Source organism: Nomascus leucogenys, chromosome 6 (assembly GCF_006542625.1).
Source record: "Nomascus leucogenys isolate Asia chromosome 6, Asia_NLE_v1, whole genome shotgun sequence".
Classification (NCBI taxonomy): domain Eukaryota; kingdom Metazoa; phylum Chordata; class Mammalia; order Primates; family Hylobatidae; genus Nomascus; species Nomascus leucogenys.
This window is the reverse complement of record NC_044386.1, coordinates 68,136,074-68,154,474: the sequence shown is the minus strand read 5'-3', so window position 1 is coordinate 68,154,474 and position 18,401 is coordinate 68,136,074. Positions and strand designations below refer to the sequence as shown.

At 42.0% G+C, this 18,401-nt stretch overlaps 1 protein-coding gene across 2 annotated transcripts; it reads right to left on the bottom strand.

Annotated features, from left to right (window-relative positions):
• Window positions 1-10,901: 10,901 nt before the first annotated feature.
• On the bottom strand, window positions 10,902-16,979 carry LOC100586860 (transmembrane and coiled-coil domain-containing protein 5B-like). 2 transcript variants are annotated; one of them, XM_003272824.4, is made up of 8 exons: window positions 16,893-16,978; window positions 15,930-16,040; window positions 15,182-15,331; window positions 14,759-14,876; window positions 14,401-14,451; window positions 13,678-13,746; window positions 11,984-12,141; window positions 10,902-10,959 (listed from the first exon to the last, which is right to left on the bottom strand). In XM_003272824.4, exons 3-7 carry the CDS (start codon window positions 15,322-15,324, stop codon window positions 12,016-12,018), a joined length of 507 nt encoding a protein of 168 aa, XP_003272872.2. In that variant the 5' UTR covers window positions 15,325-15,331; window positions 15,930-16,040; window positions 16,893-16,978; the 3' UTR covers window positions 10,902-10,959; window positions 11,984-12,015. The 2 variants fall into 2 exon arrangements, 1 of the variants encoding a protein (XP_003272872.2); XR_004030357.1 differs by lacking the exon at window positions 14,759-14,876 and having other exon boundaries at window positions 10,933-10,959; window positions 15,996-16,040; window positions 16,893-16,979.
• Window positions 16,980-18,401: the final 1,422 nt, after the last annotated feature.

The window sequence follows — 18,401 nt, the reverse complement described above, 5'->3', positions numbered from 1 at the left end:
TACATGGAAAGTCTTAATTCATTCTTTTTTTTTTTTTTTGGGATGGAGTCTCGTTCTGTTGCCCAGGCTGGAGTGCAGTGGCATGATTGATCTTGGCTCACTGCAACCTCTGCCTCCTGGTTCAAGCGATTCTCCTGCCTCAGCCTCTCAAGCAGCTGGGATTACAGGCAAGCACCACCACCCTGGCTAATTTTTGTACTTTTAGTAGAGATAGGGTTTCACCATGTTGGCCAGGCTGGTCTTGAACTCCTGGCCTCAAGTGATCCGCTTGCCTTGGTCTCCCAAAGTGCTGGGATTACAGGCGTGAGCCACCACGCACGGCCTTAACTCATTCTTAAGAAACACTACTGCTGAGACTCTTGACAGGAAAAGATGGCATAAGCAATTCCAGGCTTCCAGAGGAATCCTCTGGGAAAGAGGCTAAGATTGCTGGGAAGACTGAAACCTGGGGGGCTTAGAGAACCTCAGGAAGAGGTTGGTTCTTACTCACCCAAGGACCTAAATGAACTAGTTCATAGAATCAATGTCAGCATGAATGATTTTAGAAACCACCTGGAAGTCAGCTCCAGGCCCGGAGAGGGTATATGGCTTCTATAAAATCAAATAAACAACAAAATTGCTAAAACTAGGTCTAAGGCTTCACTCCTGCTCAGTGCTTTTTTCCAGACAACGCTGGAACTTGCCAAGAGATATTGAGTGGAATTTTTTAAAAAGGTACTTTGGAATAAGCAGAAGTGAAAGGGATAGGCCAATTCCTAGGGCAAAGGCTGTAATGTTGACAGATAAGAGTCCTATTTCACATCAACCTTCTCTATTAAGGAAATTGATCTCAGCATGATAAAAAGGATGGTCCAAAACAGTTAGCAGGTAATTATGTTTTAAGATAGGTAACAAGATAGAGAAGCCTAATGCATTTAATTGAATTCAAGCCTTCACACCCAAAGAAATTCCATTTCAGAATACTGAAAGAATTGCCCTGTTGTAACACTCTCCCTGGGGGAGAGTATTGTATTATTAACTACTTTAAGGAAAGAGTTAACTAGCTGCCTGAGGTCAACAATTAGTACAAGGCCAAAGGAAATCTCACATTCAACCCTCTCTGCATCCAAACTTGAGCAAGTTCCACTCTACCAGGTGTCACTGGTCACTAAGTGAGCTGGTGAATTCCTTCATAGAATCTGGGTTTTGAAACATTGCAACAAAATAAAATAAAGCACCCAAACCAACAAAATGAAATTTAACAGAGCAAGTAGAAAGTCCTGCGTGTAGCATAGTTTTAAAAATCTTTACAAATACAAAACAGAGGAGATGTAGAGTAAGAAGAATTTATGTTCAAAAGGGTTAGGAATCTTGGTGGACTCCAAGCTCATATCTTTGTGTGAAACAGCTACCAAAATGGCTAGCAAAATCTTAGAAAGCATTAATAAAGGCATAATGTTCAGAATAAAAGGAGAACAGGGGCTACCATACTTTGCCAGGCAGACATCGTCTATAGTACTGTATTCCGTTTAGCTCTGTAGGGTTCCAGGGAAGGATAAATAAGATAACACACGATCTAAAAGTTATGCCATATGAACTGAAAGGACTTGGGAATGTTCATTTGGAGAACAGAAGGCTGTTCAATTTTAGTGACTAAAATATGAAGGAGACAGTCATTTTTCTGTGTCGCTTTATAAAATAGAACTAAGATTAATTAGTAGATAAAAGCAAAGGAAAAGAAAACTTGTGTTGGTTGAATACCACCACATGCTGCTTGTGCTAGGTGCTTTATATTATTTTATTAAAACCTTTCAGAAACAGATGGATAGTTTGGGAGTGGTGAGCTCCCTGTGTCTGGAAATCAGATCCCCAGCTCAGCACTGCTCATTTAAAGCAGTGGCGGCCAGGTGTGGTGGCTCACGACTGTAATCCCAGTAGTTTGGGTGGCTGAGGTGGGAGGATCATTTAAGGCCAGGAGTTCAAGACCAGCCTGGGCAGCAGGGAGACCCCCCATCTCTACAAAGAATGGAAAAAATTAGATGGGCATGGTGACATGTGCCTGTGGTCTCAGTTACTTAGGCGGCTGAGGCAAGAGAATCGCTTGAACCCGGCGGGTGGAGGTTGCATTGAGCTGAGATCATTCCACTGCATTCCAGCCTGGGCAACAGAGCAAGACTCCATCTGAAAAATAAATAAAATAAAATAAAATAAAAACAGAGACAGGGTTCCGTTATGTTGCCCAGGCTGGTCTCAAACTCCTGGGCTTAAGCGATCTTCCCAGCTCAGGAGGCTGAGGTGGGAGCATTGCTTGGGCCTGAGAGGTTGAGGATGCAGTGAGCTGTGATCATGCCACTACACTTTAGCCTGGGTGACAGAGCAAGGCTTTGTCTCAAAAAAAAAGAATTATTATTTTTTAAAGCAGCAGCCATCCCTCTTCTGCTTCCAAGATTTAAGAATGCCATTCAGGCCCTTCTGAAGCCAGCTTCCTATTGGAGGCAGGCTCTCTGGGTGCAGCAAAAGCAACTGTGTGTCAGCAACATGAATTTCTAGCAGTTTCAAGGTTTCAAATCCCCACTAGGTGGCTGCCTGTAAGTAGGGGGCTACCTAGTCCATATTAGCCCAAGCTGCTGCTTTCTAGCCAGCCTTGAATGTTGGGATAGGCCCATGTTTGTCTAGAGTTGTGTCTGCAGGGAGGGCTAGGTGGTAGAGGAGAGCCTGAGTGTTCTACGAGTTGAGGAATTGTGTGATGGGATGGGAATGGGATACTTCTCTCGGCCAGCCACAGCCATTCTTCTCACATAGACCTGTAATCATAGAGTCACCCAATCACCGAAGCCCTTTGGCCTAGGACAGGTTCTGGCCAGTGGACAATGTATCAGCCAGGGTCCTGTCCTAGCAGAACCAGAATTCAACTTGGAGGATTCCGATGAAGAGACTTTAATGAAGGGACCGTTACAGAAGTGTGAGCAGGGAATCTGCAAAGGAACCTCAGCATCACGGGCACCCTCCAACCTCAAGACCATGTCTTTGCTGTCTCTTCATCTACCACTGGCTGAATCCTTCATCTCATTCTGGTCTTTGTTATAATGCCACTCTCTCAATGAACATTGTGACTGCTCCTCCTCAGCCCTCCCTCTTCGCCACTGAACTTTGTTATATCACTTAACATCATCCAATATTTGCATATTTAATTATGTGTTTATTGTCTGCCTCTATCCACTAGAATATGAGCAGAGATTTTTGTCTGTTGTGTTCATTGCTATATCCCAGCACTTAGAACACTGCCTAGCCCAAGGAAGATGCTCAGTAAATATTTGTTGAATGAATTAATTAATAGATGAATGAAGACTAATTGGACTTATTAGAACACATAGAGAAAATTATCCAATGGTGACATCCGATCCCTCTTTCATGCTTCAATTTGTTAATTACTCCTTTGGGTGAAGCCACTTGAAATGCAAAAGGCTTTCATTTGGCCACGAGAGGGTGATATTGGCCAGTTTTTCATTTTATAGCCATCTTGTTCTGAGATCACTCTCTCTTCTTCCCCAGACCTCAGAAAGAAAACCTGAGACAGGGCCATGCCTACAGCCAAAGTAAACATACAGTGTGTTTCTTCTGCCCAGATGCTGTCCAAGTGAAATTCAATTAAAACCTACATCAATAAAGGTTTCTAAAGAAGAGAAGGCCACTAGAAAGTAAGAGTGTAGGGAATGTGTAGGCAGAAGAAACAGGCAAAGAAAGGCATCTCCACCACTTTGGTAACCATGGAGATGCCACCAGCAGGCTAGATGACCTCAGGTTTTGTGCCACATTCTTCTACTTCCCTTCCCTCTGCACCATCCAGGCTCCATGTGGCTGTCCCTGCAAAAGTGTGAGCTTTCACAATACAGGGTCTAGGCTCATGGTTCCAATCGTGACCCTCCAAGTGCTCAGGGAAAGAAATACAGATTACTCAAGGAATCATTCCCTTTTTTACTAAATCCTACATTGTGAAGATACTGTTTGAAGGGAACATGTGGGATGATACAGAAATAAAGGGGCCATCAGCCCCGAGGTCAAGGCACACAGTGATGACACTATGAGGCAGAAGTGGATAGGGCAGTATGGGATGCCCAGAGAAGGTTTCAGGAGCATCTGGAAGGCAAGAGAGGCTGTCTTCAGTGAGAAGGGGGCAGAGGCAGCCATATGGGAGTGAGGACATTTGAACTGGGATTGAAGGATAGGTAGGTACACATTTGTGTTTGGCGGTATCTCAAGCACTTTCTGGTTATATACGCTGCTTTTAATTGCACCTGAATTTTAGGATACTTTTCTTCTCATTTAAGAATGAGTAACCACCTGTTTAAATGAAAAAATCAGTTTTTTTTCCACATCTTAATCTTATAAGACATAGCATAATATAAAATAAAATAAGCTTGTAGGGGAGATAATGTGTTGTTAAAACAGTAGAAGGAGAAAAGCTTTGTATCCACCCCAGTGGTTCCTAAGTTGAGTGCCCTTATGTACATCCCAAAAAAGCTGGAGAATCTAACAAATGAACACATTATTATTATTATTATTATTATTATTATTATTATTGAGACGTTTCACTCTGTCACCCAGGCTGGAGTGCAGTGGCGCGATCCCGGCTCACTGCAACCTCTGCCTCCCCAGTTCAAGCAATACTACCTCCTCAGCCTCCCGAGTAGCTGGGATTACAGGTGCGTGCCACCACACCCGGGTAAGTGTATGATTGTTTAAGTTTTTAAAAATATACAGCAGAGAATGGAAGTCCTGAGGGGAGTTTTTATTATCTCACCTTAAGTGCAGCTTTTCTCAACAGCAAAGGGTGGAACTTGTGAATACCTAGTGAGGGGTCCCAGGACCCACAGACTAACTTCACAGACCAACACTGTAGACTCTTGTCAAACATATTCTTTATTTGAAAGAGAGACATTCCAGAGGGAAAGCAGGGAAAGAATGAAATGAAAAACTCAGATGTCAAGTAGCGGCTCTGAGTCAAAGTCTTCCACATCCTTCCTGGCCATCCCCAACACGGGACCACAGCCATGGTCCCCTCCACTCAGGTGTGGGGTGATGCCGCCAGGTCACCCTAGACTAGTGTGGTAGCACTTCTTCCACTGCTAGAGTGAGCAAGGGACGTAAGACCTTCCTCAGACTCTCCAAGGTGCCCCTGCTTAGCACCAGGGGCAGGACATCCACGAGAAAATCTGGGTTTATGTACCGCAGGTGGAAAAACACACAAGCCAGCAACTTAATGAAGACTAGGGCCATGAAGGTGAGATACTGGAAATACCTGCAAAGAGATGTTCATTATTTGCATGAGAAAAAAGATAGCCCGAAGTCAAGCAGTGAAAGGCAAACCTCACAGTCATAAATGGCTGGTGAATTGCTTTCTTCAGGCAAAGTTGATATGGGAAAGTAGGGAATGGGGCTTTTTATTAAAGTGCCACTTGAAGCTCTTCAGGGTCAATCTTCCTGTTTCAAAAACTAAAAAAGCAAAGGCACAGAGAGTTCAAGGATCTTTTTTCTAAAATTTCTAAGCCTGAAGATAACTAAGAAAATTAATGCGTCCTGAACTTTTTTCCCAACAAGGAATATCACAGAGGTAATCAAGTTCAGGACTTGAAAAATGCAAAGGGGCTACTCCTAGGATCATAATAATGAAAAATAAAAGTTAAATGCAACCTACATCTTTATCCCAAATTTCTCAGAAATACGCACACATTTCTCCAGCTATTTATAACTGCTGTTTAACTCTGGTGTTATAATTCTGCATTGAGAAAAGTAAGAATGGTTGGGAGAAATTTGGGGCTGCCTTATGTATTCTGATCAGTGGATGATGTGTTTATCCTTGTTCTTTTGGCCCTTATTGGGTAATGTGCAGAGTGAAATGTGGTCTAGGCTAGGTAAAAGCAAGATTCTTCCACTTACTTGTAGCAACAGATTCTCTCCTGTTTCTTAATGGTGGTCTTATCCTGTGGGAAGCAATGAAAAATCACAGCTATGGCTTTTCATGCGTTCACAGAGAGGCAGAAGAGCAGAGACCCTGGAGTCAGGATGCCTGGGTTTGAATTCTGGCTCTGCCACCTCCTAGCTTCCATGGTGTGGAGTAGGCACTAAACCTCATTATTTCCTAATTATAGGATTATTAAAAAGGAGGGAGAGAGAGAGAGAGAACCTAGGAGAGGGAAGAGATAGAGGAAAACCCAGGTTTGGAATAGGAAAAACTTGCCATGTTTCTTTGGGTGGTGTCCACCAAAATTGACCCAGGTTTCACTATTTGAAAGGAGTCATTCTGGGCTTTGGATCTAGGTAAGAGATCAGAGCCAAGAATTAGGTAACATAATCTGAGAGGATGATCAAAGGTGCTTTCCTAAGTTATGCGACATCTACGATTCATATCCTAGACTCTTAATAACATTCACAATGCTCAACATTTAAAATCCATAATTGCTGAACTTATAAAGAGCCAAGTAAACGTGATTCATTTTTAAAAGAAAGACAATCAGTGAAAACTAAGCTGGATATAACCCTGACGTTGGATTCAAACTGCAGTTTGTGTCTTGGTGGCAGCTCAAATGTCAGTTCTGGTCTTATGTTCTCAGCTGGGCTGCTCACACATTGCCCTGAGCACGCATGGTTTGGAAGTCCAGTCAGAGATTCAGGTATAGTTTAGACACAGATTTAGGAACTCCCCATGTCTGACTCCCTACTTTTTCCCCAGTATCATTGGCTGCCTCAAACTCTTTATTCTCTATTTTGTTAGTCCAAAAAGACTATAGGTTTTCTCTGCTGGTGCATCTTACACACCCAGTTTTGTCTTTCTTCAGGCTAGAAACTATAAAAATACGGGAAATAATGCCCATCATTCTCTTTTTCCAAGTGCCAGATCCCTTCCAGAATCTGCTTGCTTTTATTCACTTGCCAATACCTTCTGTTCATTGTTTGTTCATTTGTTTTGTTTTGTTTTGTTGTCCTAAGTTTCATTTTCTGCAATAGGATTGAGTCCATTAATGGAAATGCCTGTGAATAATACCAGCAAATAATGCCTGCAAATGCTTGCAAATAATTCAATAAAGCAAGAAAAAGAAATAAAAAGGTAAAGACTGAAAAGGAAAAAATACAATTGTGATTCTTTATAGTTGAGAAACTAAAAGAAATTTTTAGAATAGGTGAATTTAGCCAGATTAATGATACAAGTTCAATATATAGAAACCAATTGTATTTCTATGCACTAATAGTAATCAATTAAAATATCAAGGCTGGGCATGTTGGCTCACACCTGCAATCCTAGCACTTTGGGAGGCCAAGGTGGGAGGATCACTTAAGCTCAGGAGTTTGAGACCAGCCTGGGCAACATAGTGGGACCCTGTCTCTATTTATTTTATTATATTTTATTTTATTTTATTTTATTATTTTATTTTATTATTTTTATTTTTTGAGATGGAGTCTCACTCTGTCACCGAGGCTGGAGTGCGGTGGCATAATCTCGGCTCACTGCAACCTCCGCCTCCCGGGTTCAAGCAATTCTCCTGCCTCAGCCTCCCAAGTAGCTGGGACTACAGGCATGTGCCACCACACCTGGCTATTTTTTTTTTTTTTTGTATTTTTAGTAGAGACAGGGTTTCATCATGTTGGTCAGGCTGGTCTCAAACTCCTGACCTCAGGTAATCCACCTGCCTTGGCTTCCCAAAGTGCTGGGATTACAGGCATGAGCCACCACACCCAGCCACCGTCTCTATTTTTTTTAATATTAATAAAAAGAGAAAATCAAATTAACACAGCATTCACAGTAGCATTAAAAATATTAAATACTTAGGAATAAATCTGATGGAAAGTGTATAAGAATACCACACAGAAAACTGTAAAACATTATTTTGAGAAATTAAATATCTAAATAAATGAAGGGATAAAGATATCATGGTGTGTGAAACTATTGTTTATTTTTATTATTCTTTTTGAGATAGTATCTCACTCTGTGGTCCAGGCTGGAATACAGTGATGCAATATAACTCACTTTTACCTCAAACTCCTGGGCTCAAACAATCCTCCTGCCTCAGCCTCCTGAGTAGCTAGGACTATAAGCACACACAACCATGCCCAGCTAATTTGTTTTATTTTTTGTAGAGATAGTGTCTTGCTATGTTGCCCAGGCTAGTCTCGATCTCCTGGCCTCAAGAGAACCTCCCCCGCAGCCTCCCAAAACACTGGCATTACAGGCATGAGCCAAGCACCTGGCCCTGGAAAACTATTGTTTAGATACTAATTATCCTCTCACTTTATCTATAGATTCCATGTAACTCCAATCAACATCTCAGCAAGGTTTTTTGTTTTTGTTTTGGTAGAAGTTGAAAAACCGATTTAAAAATTTATACAGAAATTCAAGGGGCCAAGAAAGCCAAGATAATTATGCAGAATTCAAGCTACCATATCAATACTAATTATAAAGCTATAATAATTAGTGTAGTTTTGGCACAAGGATAGAAACAGTGACTAATTGTACAGAATAAAGCATCCAGAAACACTCACACATATATGGTCACTAGACATAAAATAAGACACCACTGCAAATGCATAGTATCTTCAATAAATGGTGCTGGATCAATTGGATATCCATATGGAAAAAAACCCCACAAATTTTAATCTCTACCTCACATCACAGAAAAGAAAATAAATTCCAAAAGAATGTAAACCTGAGTAAAAGGTAAATGATAAAAAATTCTAGGGGAAACCATAGAGAGTAGTTTTATGACCTCTAAAATTAGGCAGAAAGCAAAAAAGAATGGATTGACACATTTCACAGATTACATTTTTTCTAAATTAGTAACTATTGTTTATCTAACATGTCATTAAGAGAGTAAAAAAGGAAAGCCACAGAATAGACTATAATACATACATTTGACAAAGGATCTTATGAAAAACATAAGGAACTCCTACAAATCAATTAGAAAAAAACTAACCATCTCACAGATGCAGGCAAAAGACATGTCACAAAAGAGGACATTCAAATTTCCAAACTGTGTGAAAAGCTATAAAACATCATTATTAATCAGCAATAAAATGCACATAAAATATCATTATTATTCAGTAATAAAATGTTTTTTAAATCAAAATTGTATACATCACTACACCCTCCTGCCAGAATAGCTAAAATCATAAAGGCTATAAATACTGAGTGAAAGTAAGGATGAGGAATAACTAGAACTCTTGTACATTTTTTATGGGAGGGGATGTTGGTACAGGCACTTTGGAAAATTGTTTAGCTTATCTAGTAAACCAAAGATGTATATACTCTGTGACCTAGAAATTCTATTCCTTGGTATATAACCCAAGAAAAATGAGAGGATACATCCATCAAAAGACATGCACAAGAATGCTTGTAGCAGCTTTATTATAAATGTCCAAACTGGAAATAAGCAACATGGTCCTTAACAATAGCATAGATAAATTGTGCCATATTTCTATAATAGAATATAACAGCCATGAAAAAGAACAAATCATGCAGCAATGCGAGTGAGTCTCAGTGAAAACCAGATACAATCAAGAACATACTAAATTTATATGAAGTTCAAGAATGTTTTAAAAAGAAAGAGATAGAAGTCAGGCTAGTGGTTACTTTTCTGGGAGTACTGACTGGGAGGAGGGGACAGGGAGACTTTTCGGGAACTCAAAATGTTCCATAGCTTGATCTCAGTGGTGTTATCACGTATAAAAATTCACCAAGCTATATAAAATGTGTGCACTCTATGTATATTATATAATGCAATTGAAAAGTATAAATAATCAAAAGGAAAGTGTGACAATTCCTGAGACATACAGTCTATGGAAAGAAAGTATAAAAGGGTATCACTGGGGCCTCTGGTCAGTCTGGTGGACCCACTGCATCCTGGGAAAGGGGACAGCACACACACATAAAGGAATATTTCTGGGCCCCTAGTCCTCTTTTTACTACGCTTCTTCCTCTCTGAACATAGCTCCAGATAATTTTCAGGAACGGCATGCCTCTGAGGACATGTGAAAAGAACATTAGGGCCGGGCACGGTGGCTCACGCCTGTAATCCCAGCACTTTGGGAGTCTGAGTGGGGTGGATCACCTGGGATCAGGAGTTCGAGACCAGCCTGGCTAACATGGTGAAAACCTGTCTCTACTAAAAATACAAAAATTAGCTGGGCGCGGTGGCACATGCCTGTAATCCCAGCTACTTGGGAGGCTGAGGCAGAAGAATCGCTTGAACCTGGGAGGTGGAGGTTGCAGTTAACTGAGATCATACCATTGCACTCCAGCCTGGGCGACAAGAGTGAAACTCTGTCTCAAACACACAACAACAACAATAACAACAACAACAAAGAGAAGAACATTAAAAAGAGATCTTTTTCTTTCTTTTTTTTTTTTTTTTGAGACAAAGTCTCACTCTGTTGCCTAAGCTGAAGTGCAGTGGCCTGATCTCGGCTCACTGCAACTTCCACCTCCCGGGTTCAAGGGATTCTCATGCCTCAGCCTTCTGAGTAGCTAGGATTACAGGTGGCCGCCACCACGCCCGGCTCGTTTTTTGTATTTTTTTAGTAGAGACAGGGTTTCACCATGTTGGCCAGGATGGTCTCGATCTCCTGACCTCAGGTGATCCACTCGCCTCGGCCTCTCAAAGTGCTGGGATTATAGGCGTGAGTCACCATGCCCGGCCAAAAAAAGGCTTTTAAAACACCAGTTGCTGAGGAAGGCAAGAGGAAAGCCTGAATGCTGTTGGTTTTCCAGTCTGAACCATGGAGCAGAGGCTGAAAGAGATGACTTGTTGGAGGCCATTTACACAGTGACACACACTGTGCTGAGAAGCACCCTGCCCTTCAAAGACCACCCAGACTGCCCAACTGCCACTGCAGTCCGTCAGGGAGGCCATTTTTCTAAGCTTACGTTTCTGTTTCAAGAAGCAGCACCTCCTTTTCCTCTTTCATCTTCCTCACAACTTCCTGGTATTTCTTTCCATGAAGTTAAAAAAAAAAACAAAGTCATAAATGGAAAATTTCCATATTTCATCATGATGTCATTAATAAAAACATTCTGCTAATTATTTTCCAAACAGTATACTCATCAGTATGCACACACCAGTGTGGGAGGGGTTCTAATAAAAAATTCAAAGATATTAGTGACCAGAATGGATGTATATGAACAAAAAGAGCTCCCTCCCATTTAGGTGCCTGCTTGTATTCAAATCCCAGCTCTGACGTTTACTAGCTGTGTTCCCCTATACTAGCTGCGTTCCCCGTTACTAGCTGTGTTCTAACTTCCTGAAACCTCATTGTCCCCTTGATCATAACTGTCACGCTCATAGAATTATTGAACAAATTGATTGAGAAAAATACTCTATGCTGAGTGCTTAGCACAGTACTTGGCACAAAGTAAATCCTTGACATACATCCGTCTTCTTGTTGCTGTTGTATACAGAGCATTTTCCCTAGTGACACATTCTAGCCTAATGAAAAACCAAGGAACCCATGGCCTTGGAGACATTCTGCCTCTACTCAGACTTTTCCTCCACGTGGGTTGTACCTTTATGTAGTAGACCTGGTCCTTACAGAGCTCAGACACAGATTGGTAGTCACTCTCTATCTAAAAAGAAAGAAAATTAACAAACTCCATGAGTTAAATCAGAACCAAGCCCAGCCTCCTCCCTGGGGCTCTACCTGGTGCAGTGGCACTTGGCTGGTTACCTAGCAACTCCTGACTTGAAGGGAAAACAATCACATCACAAAGAGGTGATCTCATCGTTAGGCACAGGGTCTGATTTTAAGCAAAGGAAATATTTTGCCCAAGTTGTCATCTGCCTCTCATGTGAAATACCAGGGGACGTGTCAAGGCACTTTGGTTTGGAATTCAACAATGGTATTTGACATACAGGTGTAAGAAATGGTAAAAGCAATATTTTTAATAGAAGTTTTCTTTCCCTTCAGCTGCATAAGAATGCATAAGAATCAGAAATTCATTTGCAAGATGTTTTTGTACCTCCCCCTCCCATGCCTCAAGCAGACCTGTTTCTAAGACCCTTGGGATTCTCTCCCATTCTGTCCTGGGCAGACCCTCAGTGGAAGAGACATTGCCTCTACCTTGGCCAGCTCCTTCTCTTGCTTTACACAGGACTCTGTTGACTTCTGTAGTCTTGCCTATGGAAGACAATGAGTGATGGCAGAAAGTTACTAGCATTCTTTTATGGAAGGGAAGTGGGTAATTACCATCTCCAGACCAGCAGAGGGCATGATACTAATGGCTATCATGTTGAAGACATCTGATAACAATTTAGGGTGGGCACTTATTATTATCCCCTCCCCCCCATTTTACAAATGAGGAAACAAAGGCACAGAGAAGTTGAGTATGTAACTTGTTAAAGTGGCAGAGCTGACATTTATGCCTCAGTAGGCCAGTGCCCATTCAGTGAGCCCAGCCATCCTCCTTCCTCCAGGCCTACTGACCAAAGCTCACAAACCTCTTCCTCCCACTCATATTTAATAGGGTGCACTGGCATGTCCCCTGAATCACACAGGAAATAAAAGAGAAACCTGGGCCAGGTGTGGTGACTCATGCCTGTAATCCCAGCACTTTGGGAGACTGAGGCAGGCAGATTCAAGGTCTGAATTCAAGGTCTGAATCTGAGGTCAGGAATTCAAGACCACCCTGGCCAACATGGTGAACTCTGGACAATGTGGTGAAACCCCATCTCTACTGAAAATACAAAAATTAGCCAGGTATCATGGCGTGTGCCTGTAGTCCCAGCTACTCAGGAGGCTGAGGCAGGAGAATTGCTTTAACTCCTGGGAAGCAGAGGTTGCAGTGAGCCGAGATCTTACCACTGCACTCCAGCCTGGGTGACAGAGACAGACTCCATCTCAGAAAAAAAAAAAAGAAAAAAATAAAGAAAAGAGAGAGAAACCTGGTTTCTCTTTTTCTGAGAAATACATAAGACAGTGGAGCTCTTGTATAGTGGGCTCGGTTAAATTGCCACACTCACCACATAAGTATGCAAAGAGCTTCCTAATAGGGGTTTTCCCCACTATTGGGTGTACAGTGTAGTCATTCATTCAATATATATTTATTGGGCATCTACTGTGTGCCAGGCACATAGTTCTAGGCCCTGGGGAAACAAATGAACAACATAGGCAACAACTCATGTTCTCAATGGGTTTATCTTCTAGCAGAGGAAAAAGATAATAAAATAAATTTAAAATAAAACCACTTCTTTGGCCTTTGAGCCATGGGTTGGAAAATCAGAAGATCATGACACATCCTTGTATGATTATGGGAGTCAATATTTTCTTCCTGTTGAATATCTTATTTGTGTGTCCTCACTTAAATAATAAACTTCCGGAGGGCAAGTCCCAATGGGCATTCAGAACATGTGTTTTATTGACTGGTGGAAGATGGGGACTCTGGAGCAGTTCCTTCCACTTTGATCCACTGCAGTCATCTCTGCTCCTAGTGTGACTAGTCCACTGCAGTCATCTCTGCTCCTAGTGTGACTAGTGATGTCATAAATGCCCCACAGGCCATGGGATTACATACAGAGAATAAAGGACACTGACTCATCTCTGACAAGTACACAGACATAACCAGTACATACCCTAGGGTAGTCCTTGAGAGCAATTTCTCACAGGACCTAGAATTGACACATCTCCCAGAAAAATCTGTTTGTTTTATCTACTCACCTTCATTTCCTCCAGGATCTGCTTTGTGGTGTCTTCTTCATGGCCAATATTTGTAAATAACCCTGCAATCTAAAATACCATTAAAAAAATCATGAACCCTATAAGGCACACAGACATGAAAACCTGGGACCGTGGCAGACCGGGGTTCCAGGCTGCAGACGGTGGTTACTAATTCGGGCCCTGGATAGAAGCTTGGAAGAAAAGCATCTCCTTCTCCCTGTGGAGGCTGCCTGACTCCATGCAGGCTGGACAGATTTTTCTGTTCCCATAGCCCATGGAAACAAGGGCACAGCGAGGAGGGGAGGACAATGAGAAAGGGAAGAGAGAATGAGGCAGAGTGGAAGGAGGGATAAGCCTTGTCCCTCTGTACAGCTCTTTAGCCCTCACACCACAATCTGTAATGCCCAGAGAACAATTGGCAGCAGCAGTGCAGAGGGAGCACGCAAACTTTGCCAGTTGCTCCTTCTTCTCCAGTTTCTGTGATTAGAGAGTTCTGGAAGATAACTCTTACTGAGATTCCTAAGAAACGAGGCTTGTTTCCAGGGCAGGCTTTGCTATGTGGAGAACAGCCTTTCCATTAACGTTTATGTATATCTTTTCTCATTCTGAATGTGTCTAGGACCCCTCCTGCATACTCCCAGCCCAGCCCATCAGCCCTTCTCTTGTGAAGACACGATGTTGTTGGGGACTCGGGGACCCTAAAACACCCAGGGCTCTCCTTACCTTTTTCTGAATCTCCACCACATTCCTGCTTAGGACTGCATTACTTTTTTCCTGTGGGGAAAAAGAAAGTCAAGGGAAGAAAGTTGCTCTGCCGTCATCTCTCCCCCTTCACCAGGCCACTGGAATAATATCTGGGGATTAGTCTATCAAGTCGGAAAAGTGCACTCTGGCTCACACAGCAGAGCTGGGAAAAAAGCCTCTTCGGCCCCCATGCCCAGGGCTTCATTCCCAGAACACTCTCTTAAACAGCCATGATTTTAGACACAGAAGCAATGAACATGGGATGAATTCCTGGGAAAGAGAGCAGCAGAATGCAAACAAAATGCATCCAATGGTCATTTTCTAGACACCTCCTCACCAGCTTTGCTGTCTCTAATTCCAGCTCCCTCAGGGATTCCTCCTGTTCCTCTCTGATGCAGTTCAACTCCTCCTCCTCTTTGGCTTGTTCTAGTGACAAGGCCAGCTCTCTTTCCAGGCTGAAAAAATAAAGTCACCCAGGTGTGGATCAGCCCCTAAGGAAGCTGCCAGGGCCCCAGTTTGAGAAGCTACTTTTGAAGTCTCAGGAAGTCAGAGTAACTACCAAATGCAATGGTGATAAAATGTCAACCTAATATGAAAATTTAATGCAAAGATCTATACCTGAAGTATTTTGAGGGCACTGTAGTTCATACTTTAGGATTTAAATAAAACGTCAAGATTCACCATCTTTCTTCCACCTTCTGTATCCCAAGGGACCTGCAGGGGAGGAGAAGCCCTTTCCCCACCAACCACAAAGCCTTACCTTCGAATACTTTCTTCTTTCTCTTTAATCTTTCTAAGGACAACCTGATTCTCCACATCCAGTTTCTGCAGGTCCTTTTCAAGGTCTGAATTCAGGCAGTTAAGGTTCTGTTTTACGGCTTCTAATGCTGGTAATTCTATCATCTGGTACCTACAGAAAATCATCTTTATCACCAACCTCAGGACAGGAAAACATAGGAGCCCTAAGAAGACGTTCTCCTATAATTTCATTCATTCTCTTATCCTCTGTTGTTAATAAGCTTAACCAGCCTTATTTTGTTTTCCATGATAAATTGATTTCTACACTGTTTTGCATAAAGTAAATTCCTGGAGTGGAACCATATTTTAATTTTAAATACTATAAGTGGAACCCACTAAAACAAATCTTTCATGAAGCAAAAGAAATATTTTTTCTATGAATACTTTAACACACTTGTTTTAAGATATTTTAGATGAAGTATGCAGAATCCAAGCGATACCTCTAAAGCATTTAAAGACCTGCAAGGGCAAGGTTTCTCCTTTTGTTATCTTCTAACCTAGTCAGGCAGGGACATGGGCTGAGTAGAGGCCAAAAGGGAGATGAATCTTTTTCCTGCCAGACTGATTAGCTGTTTGAGACACTAGAGATCTTTGAAAACCCCATCATTATTCTGATGAAGAACAGAGAACTGAAGCCAAAGTTTCTTATCCCTAGGAAGCCTCCTCAGGCTTGAGGAGATAAGGTCTCACACAAAGGAGTTCTTCCTTACTGGATCGCTGGAGACTCTTCCCTTGGAGCTTCCTCTACTGAACTCTTTTATTATTCCCATACTTACACATCATCCAGGGGATTCTGTCCAACGTCTTCCATCATAGCGTCCCTAAAATGTGAACACAAACATCAGTTATGGAAAAGCCCCTAACACCCAATGCAGTAATTGCCCCAGGAAGGAGCAGGTAAAAGGTAGACCTTGTGTTCAGGCCACACAGAGCCAAGAAGAAACATAAGCCTCCTACACTCTCACGCTTCCCGGGATCAATAGCAGTATTTTTTACAAGCTAAATTTCAGTAAACCAGATCATATTTTAATTTAAAAATCTCATAAATGAAACCCACTGGAGCACAGGAATCTTTTTGTTTTCAAAATTTTCCACACTTTGGCTCCATTTTCCTTTTCTCACCTACGTTTGTCCCATCACAAGTTGCTAAGGGTACTCATGTATGTCTATTGACAAATACACTGAGTGTTTGTTTTTAACCTTCAGAGAAACTTTAAAAAATAGTAGAAGAGTTAGAGGGTGCCAAAAAGTTGGCTGACTGATTTGTATTAGTTTATTACCATCCTACTTTCAAAAAATCTCTAGCTATTATAAGTGGAGTTAACCCTAAAACAACAGCAGAAACAGCAGCATGGGCAACAGGATACAACTACTGAAAGGAAGAAACACATGTCACGCTCTCAGACACAGCATATCCTAATCATCGCACTACACAAGTTCAGGACCAAATCCAACCTAAGAAAAGTAGAGAACAAAACCTCTATTCTCCTTTCACATTGCATCTTCTCTTCTTTTCCCTTCCTGTTTAAGCTCTTTTGTTTTAATTCCCTTTTCAATTTCTTCTCCTGCCTCCTCCTCCTTTTTTTTTTTCTCACTCTCCCTGGGTTTTACTTTTCTTTCTACGGTCTTTACATACAGTAATGTGGTGTGATGATGATGCCCTCTGAGCTCACCCTTCTCTTCCCAATTGAGATTTCTTCTGCTCCCAACAGAGATTTCCAACTGAACGTCAGAACTGTCAGAAAGGGCAATGCCTTACTGATAGTAAGAGTGCATAGCTGGACCTATTATATAATCTCTGGCTGGGCAGGGCAGTGTGTCATAGTGGGTTGTCTGGGTGAGGGTAAGTAGGGGGGCGGGCGGGGCAGCAACAATCCAGCTGCGGCATCACTGTGGGCACAGTGGGGGCAGAGTTCAGCACTTTAGGATGGTCTAGATCTCTTCTGTAGCAGCAATAAGATCTATGAAACAGATTTCTAGGTACAGTTCAAATCTCTTCCGAAGCAGTAATCAGTTTTATAGAACATATTTCATTTTTCCAAATCTCTAGGCCTAATGGTACCTGTGATCACTTTAATTTCTCTTCCATGATCTCTGTGTGGCATGTGTACAAATTGCTGCCCCTAAATCCAAAGCATGCATCTATATTGAATGCATCCAGGAGCTATAAGGTAGGGATGTCAGAGAGCAGGCCAGGAAGGACCTGAGAGAAGACTTATCTATGAGTTAAGCAAGCCCTCATTCTCACCCAATCAGATTCTTGGAGTTGCAGAACAAGTCTCTTTATTTTCCCTTAACTGGCAATGCCGTCATTGGGAAAAAAGGATCTGACGTTTCAAAGGTGGAAGGAGTGTGTGGAGGTGGAACAGGAAGGAAGAGGAGTGTAGGGTCCAGAGATTCCATTTTACTGCCCACTCCTTTGGAATTCCCTCTTCGCTTTTTGAGGTCTTAAATTGCCGGAACAGTAGATGGAATTTTACATGTCAGTGTCACTCTGCTAACCATTCCTGGGTTCTTCTCTGTGTTGACTAAGAAGATGAGGCAGGATACAGAATTGAAGAGATATCAATAAAGGTGTGTGCTTGGACTTCAAGTCTGTCCATTTCTGTCCTGTATATGCAATTTACTCCCCTATGATCTTTTTACTTTCTTTCTTTTTTTTTTTAGCTCAAAAGGAGAGAATTCTTCTATGATTTAAGTCTAACCTTTTCCAGATAAATTGTACTAATCTCAAGTTGCTGAAAAGTCCTTATAAGACACACTAGTGTTTCTCCCCAAACATCTCTCCCATGCAGTAATATCTCCCATAATCTTATCCATCCTTTTCAGTTAGCTGAAATGCTGCTTCTGTTTCAGTAGGTAGCTGGTAAGACATGAGCAGAGCCAGAGAGGGCTTTCCTGCCACACCCACCCACACACACACACCCACACACACACACACACACACAGACACACACACACCAGGAATCAGAAATGTGAGGCGACCATCAGGTGATGGTCAGGCGGCTGTTACACTGTCTCTCTGAAATAATAATTGGTTGCAGCCGGTGCCAGGGAAAGGCAGTCTTGCAATAAATAGAAACACCTGAAGTTGGTGATCAGCCGCTTTCTGGTAAGATCTCAGGAGCTGGACGAGTGGGCTCAAGTATGTACATTAAGAGGCAAAATGGGAGAGTTTAACT